Source organism: Oreochromis niloticus, unplaced genomic scaffold (assembly GCF_001858045.2).
Source record: "Oreochromis niloticus isolate F11D_XX unplaced genomic scaffold, O_niloticus_UMD_NMBU tig00007971_pilon, whole genome shotgun sequence".
In the NCBI taxonomy this organism is placed as follows: domain Eukaryota; kingdom Metazoa; phylum Chordata; class Actinopteri; order Cichliformes; family Cichlidae; genus Oreochromis; species Oreochromis niloticus.
Window position 1 is genome coordinate 9,287 of NW_020328880.1, and position 5,345 is coordinate 14,631.

General features: G+C 42.8%; 1 protein-coding gene across 3 annotated transcripts; it reads right to left on the reverse strand.

The window, feature by feature from the left end:
* Positions 1–318: 318 nt before the first annotated feature.
* LOC109194172 (uncharacterized) lies at positions 319–3,205 on the reverse strand. Of its 3 annotated transcripts, XM_019357336.2 has the most exons (9): positions 2,012–3,205; positions 1,902–1,937; positions 1,636–1,815; positions 1,390–1,503; positions 1,205–1,264; positions 1,056–1,106; positions 882–932; positions 709–780; positions 319–497 (listed from the first exon to the last, which is right to left on the reverse strand). In XM_019357336.2, the coding sequence occupies exons 1-9, from the start codon at positions 2,088–2,090 to the stop codon at positions 394–396; spliced, it is 747 nt and encodes a 248-aa protein (XP_019212881.1). In that variant the 5' UTR covers positions 2,091–3,205; the 3' UTR covers positions 319–393. The 3 variants fall into 3 exon arrangements, with proteins under 3 accessions (XP_019212881.1, XP_019212882.1, XP_019212883.1); XM_019357337.2 differs by lacking the exon at positions 1,056–1,106; XM_019357338.2 differs by lacking the exons at positions 882–932; positions 1,056–1,106.
* Between the last annotated feature and the right edge of the window lie 2,140 nt (positions 3,206–5,345).

Consider the following 5,345-nt stretch of genomic DNA (forward strand, 5'->3'; position numbering starts at 1 on the left):
AGTCACCGCATCGTTCTGTACCCGAGATCCTCCTCCATGTTGATGTTCCGCAGGCTGCTCCTCCGCAGGCTGCACCTGCTCCTGCCGCTCCTCCGCAGAGCGCTCCTCCCTCTGCTGGTCGTAGAGCTGAAGAGCATTTTCTAACGGCTGCAGAGGGTCAAAGTTCACTCGGTCGGCACGCCGTTCGTTTTCAATGTTTTGAAGGAGGGCCTGCAAAGCGTTTTCTAAAGGCTGTAGGGGGTCGATCGGTGGTGCTATATGATCATCGTCTCTGTTCAATTCTGCCACGGCTTCCAACAAAGCGTCAGGAATGCTGCGTTCTTCCGACATGATTTTCTTTATTTCTTAATTCACAGACTTTTACACGTGTATGCTTTTTACTTTGCATCCCTTTTACAGATCCTTGTGTCGATATATTGATGCATATGCACGGACGGTTATGGCGTACATGAATCTGAGGTCTCCGAGGATCCTCCTCTTATGAAGTCGCCGTCGGGCTGTAAGAAAAGACAAAACAAAATGTATTTTTTTACTCCTTCGAAAGGACGATCGTGTTTTGCACAAACGTTTCATTTATTCTTGCTGTATAAAGTTGAGAGTAAAAAAAACCCACACATTTTTTTTTTAAATTTTTATTTTATAGAGCGGAGAACTTTATTAATAAAACATAAATATTTATTAGGGCCGATTCATCCCCCCGTCAATTACCTCTCAGTCTCCTGAGAGGAGGAGCTCTGGATGGTTCCTCCGCCTGATTTTCTGTATCGGTCGGTATATTCTCTGTCGAGAAAAAAAAGTTTAAGAAAACACATTGTACCTCTCCGGGTCAGCATGCGCGGCATATCCTTCGTATTTTAAAAAAGAAAAAAACTTTTATTTACCTCGCTCCTCCGCCCGATCGTCTGTAGCGGGGGTTTGAATGGGTATATTCTCTGTCGAGAAATAAAACAAAGAGAAAAAGTTTAAGAAAACAAATTGTCTCTCTCTCTGGGACGGCATGCGCTGGTTATCCTTCGTATTTTAAAAAAGAAAAAAACAAACAAACTTTTATTTACCTCGCTCCTCCGCCCGATCATCTGTAGCGGGGATTTGAATGGGTATATTCTCTGTCGAGAAAAACAAAAAGGGAAAAAGTTTTAAGAAAACAAGGGAGGGGTGGCTTATCCTTCGTATTTTAAAAAAGAAAAAAAAAACTTTTATTTACCTCGCTCCTCCGCCCAATTGTCTGTAGCGGGGGTTTGAATGGGTATATTCTCAATCTCGGCTGTGGAGAAATAAAACAAAGATTAAAAAAAACTTTCTAGCACACGTTATACCACTCCAAGTCGGGAGGGGCGGTATAGCATGCTCCGCTTTTCGAATACGTTATTTTGTAGAAATATTGTTTACCTTCGGATTTAAAAGGTATTTTCCTGCAGTTCTCCTGGTATGCGGTGACGAAAATAACGTCGTCTTCTTGTTCTTCTTTTCGCTGCGGCGGGGTCTGTATATTCTCGATTACCGCTGTCACGAAATAAAGCAAAAAGTTTTAAAAATCCGCTCCGGGTCAGGAGGGGCGGTATAGCGTGCTCGGATTACTCCGTCACATCCTGTTATTCAACAAAATGGCGAATAATACAACATATTGTTTTTTACCTTCGGTTTTAAAACTTATTTTCCTGCAGTTCTCCTGGTGTGCGGAGACGAAAATAACGTCGTCTTCTCGCCGCGGTCTTTCGCCGATCGGCAGCGGAGGTTCTGCGGGGAGGATGGCTTCTAAATCGCCTTGGAAAACGGCCGGATTTATGGTGCTCCTCACCGTGCTATCGATAGCGTCTGTAAGTAACAGAGTTTCATTAAAAAAAAAAAAACAAGTCTATCTAAACTTATTTTAAAAATGATATATCCTTATTTAAACGCACCGTAGTCCACTTGCGTGAAATCATCGTTGTAGAAATCTAAAAGAACGTAATCAAATTATTGACTTCTGTGTTGATATATAATTTAAAATCGTAAAGAAAAAAAAACTTACCGTGGTGAGGCAGGAAAAGTTCTGGCGAGCTGCCCCTGGCGCTCTGATCGACGGCTTTGTTTGGACGGAATACTGACATAATATTCACGGACTCTTCCTCGCGATTGGTAGAACCGTCACAGTAGGGTCTGAGCAGATAACGGTTCTTTTGAGCCCCCTCTCGTTTCTTCTCTCATTTTATCCTCGTCTAGCATCTGTTTTTCGCATCTTTCTCCTGACAATATCGACAGTTAGAGAGTGTTTTTTATTGTTTTTTTTTTTTGTTTTCTCTCACCCTTCGGTTGTCTGATTTGTGTGTTTGTGTGTGCGCGCCCGGGAGAGGGGGAAAGAAAGTTGAGGTGTCCGATTCCCTTTTTTGGGTGCCTTCTTGTGAGGGTTGTCTGTTTTTCCACATTCTCCGACGGTAAAATACGACTTAGAGGTGAATATTTGTTTTGCTTTTGTGACGCCTCACGGTGTAAACTAGACACTGAGAAAATAACTCTTTCCCACAGAGGGGGGTGCTTTAATAAACTTATTATTTTATGGGGAGATGTACGAAATTATTTACCGGGGTTACAAGCAATGACAGATAATAATATTGGCTGTTGACTGCTTAGTGCGCGTAGTACAAGATCATTTTTCTGTCTATTGAGAAAAATCTGCTGTAAAAATAATGAAGAAAAAACTCTCTACTTTGGTCTGACAAGGAGCGGGCTGCACAAAAAACAAACCTCGTATAGATGATTTAATAATGTTTTTTTGAGGCATTGAGAAATCTGCTGTGTCACTCCTCCTTGACCCGCGGGGTGGGAGTGTGTGTGAAACAAGACCTCCTGCCTCGGCAATTATCTTTTATGGCTTGTTTTTCAGCCGCTTGTAAAAGGGCCCCTCTCAAAAAGAAAAGTAGTATTCAAAGAAAAGTATTCACTAAGGGATATATATATTTTTAACAAATACAAGGATGTAGCTAGGTCTTTTAATAATAATATTTTTTGGGCGCGCTATAGGTTATAAGCATTGATATCCGTTGTCTCACTACTCCTCCTTGACCCGCGGGGTGGGGTGTGTGTGTGTGTGTGCGCGTGTGTGAGTGAAACAAGATCGCCTGCCTCGGTAATTATCTTTTATGACTTTGTTTTTTCAGTCCCTTGTAAAAGGGACTCTCAAAAAGAAAAGTATTCACTAAGGGATATATATATATATATATATACAAGGATGCAGCCTGTCTCCACCCCACTCTATATAAATGCAATCCGTTACTAGTTGGATAATCTTAAAGGTTTTTATTGCGCATGTCATATAAGAAAGCAAAATACTATTGAAAGAAACGGTTCTCTACAGGCAATAGGAAGTCACTCTTTTTTCATTACAAGCGACGGTGCATCTTAAGAAAGTAAAATACATCCGCTTTTGTAAAAAGAAATACAGAGAAAATTGTCATAATACTGAAACAGAATTCAAACTATGAGTTTGTGGAAAATTAACTGCCGCTCTGTCTCTCTATACAGCACTGACTCAGCAGCTGCTTCACCCCTATGCTTTGGGAACCCTCCCTCTCTGATCTCCTCAGCAACCGCACCCCTCCCCTCATGCTTATGGAACATGAAGCAACAGGTCTGAAAATGACTAGACACTTCCGGAGTATTTCTGGTAGGGTCAAACGGTCGAAATCGAGGCCTTCAATAGTAAATATGCTGTATTTGAATACGTCATACTCGGAGATGTAGCCCCACTTTCCACAGCCCTCAATAGGCAGAGTCCATTCTCCCCGCAAGCTCCTCGGAGCCGCTATCTGGCTGCGAAACATAAAGACCTCCTTATTTCTCCCTTCTTTCCGCGGAGCATCGGCCGCTTCCGATCTGTTACTGTAGACGGTGACGGGGGTGTCGCTGATAATCGACGAAGACCACTCGCCGCTGCTGCCTCCCATGCTTACGGCCTCCGCAGAGCAGATCTCTTCCCCGTCCAAGTACAGAGGAACACAGGGCTGCAGAATGAAAGGATCCATCTTGCTGTCTGTGCATAGTGCGCCGCCCTCTCTGTTTTTATTCTCCTCCCAAAAACTTTTTTTATTTTTTTCTCATGGCGCGACTATGGATCATATTACACACTTACTGTGGGGGAGGGGAGGGGTCATCAATCAAATTTTGACACAAGCCGCTGATGCAATTCGTCACGCTTAGGGATCAAATTACACACTTCCTGTGGGGGAGGGGGGATCAAATTACACACTTCCGGTGGGGGAGGGGAGGGGTCAAAAGGTCAAGGCTAGGGTCATCAATCAAATTGACACAAGCAGGGTACCTATGTTTTTCTTAATCTTTGAAAAATATAACATTTCTTATCACCTCTATGCCGACGACATACAAATATATTTTCAATTAAATGATGACGACATTGCTCTATCATCGCACTGCTTCCTGGAGTGCATGAGAGAAGTCAAAGAATGGATTTTGGGCAACTCCTTTGTCCTGAATGATAAGAAAACAGAAATTGTGGTGTTTGGCAACCATATCTCCCGGGGCCTATTACCTGATACCCTTGGTTCCTTTGCCACTTCTCTCTCTGACACGGTTAGTAACTTGCTGCATAGCTCTTTTAAATTTAACAATTTAAATTTAATTAAATCTGTAATTAAATCTAGCTTTTACCAACTGCACCTTAAGGCTAAGCACTATGTTCCTCATAAAGATTTTGAAAAGCTCATTCATGCTTTTTTGACCTCTACATTAGATTACTGTAATTCTTTCTACTTTGGTCTTCACTCTGCTCTCCTTTATAGACTTCAGCTTGTCCAAAGTGCTGCGGTTCGCCTTATGACTGGTACTAGAAAGCATGCCTCTATGTTCTGTGATGTTGTCATTCTTGTGTTCAAGGAGCCGATTCTGAGAACTCACAACAGTGTGCCTCCCCGAGATGTCATCCAATTTGCTCAGAGATGTTATTCCGAGCTAGCCCTTCCGAGATGTAATCCAGTCTGCATTCAGAGATCTTATTCTGAGTATTCACAGCAGCCGTGCGGTTCTCCAAGATCTTATCCATGCTGCACTCAATGAGCCCATTTTTGAGAAACTCACGCCTCTTCCCATCGTTTCAATCCCAGCGGGCAGCCTTGTGGGGGTTTGAACAGCCGGTTCTGCTTTCTTAATTCTTCGATAAGTCAGGGCCAAGCCAGCTCCGATCAGCCAGAACCCTGTTATCATGGTTCCGAATAATTAGATATCTTCAGCACTCAGGCTCACCCAAGCCCAGTTGATCCAATCCATAATTCCTCTTTTAGGTTTACTTTCCAGGGAAAGTAATACAAAAAACACGAGACTAGACAAGGACATAAGAGGCTAAGCAGGGAAGC

What these genes read in the sequence shown, in the direction of transcription:
- LOC109194172 (XM_019357336.2), bottom strand. Translation starts at nt 2,090, where the DNA reads ATGTCAGTATTCCGTCCAAACAAAGCCGTCGATCAGAGCGCCAGGGGC. An exon ending in AATAAGTTTTAAAACCGAAG is followed by an intron (nt 1,504 to 1,635) that starts GTAAAAAACAAT and finishes ATTTCGTGACAG; the next exon opens with CGGTAATCGAGAATATACAG. An exon ending in CAATTGGGCGGAGGAGCGAG is followed by an intron (nt 1,107 to 1,204) that starts GTAAATAAAAGT and finishes TTTTCTCGACAG; the next exon opens with AGAATATACCCATTCAAATC.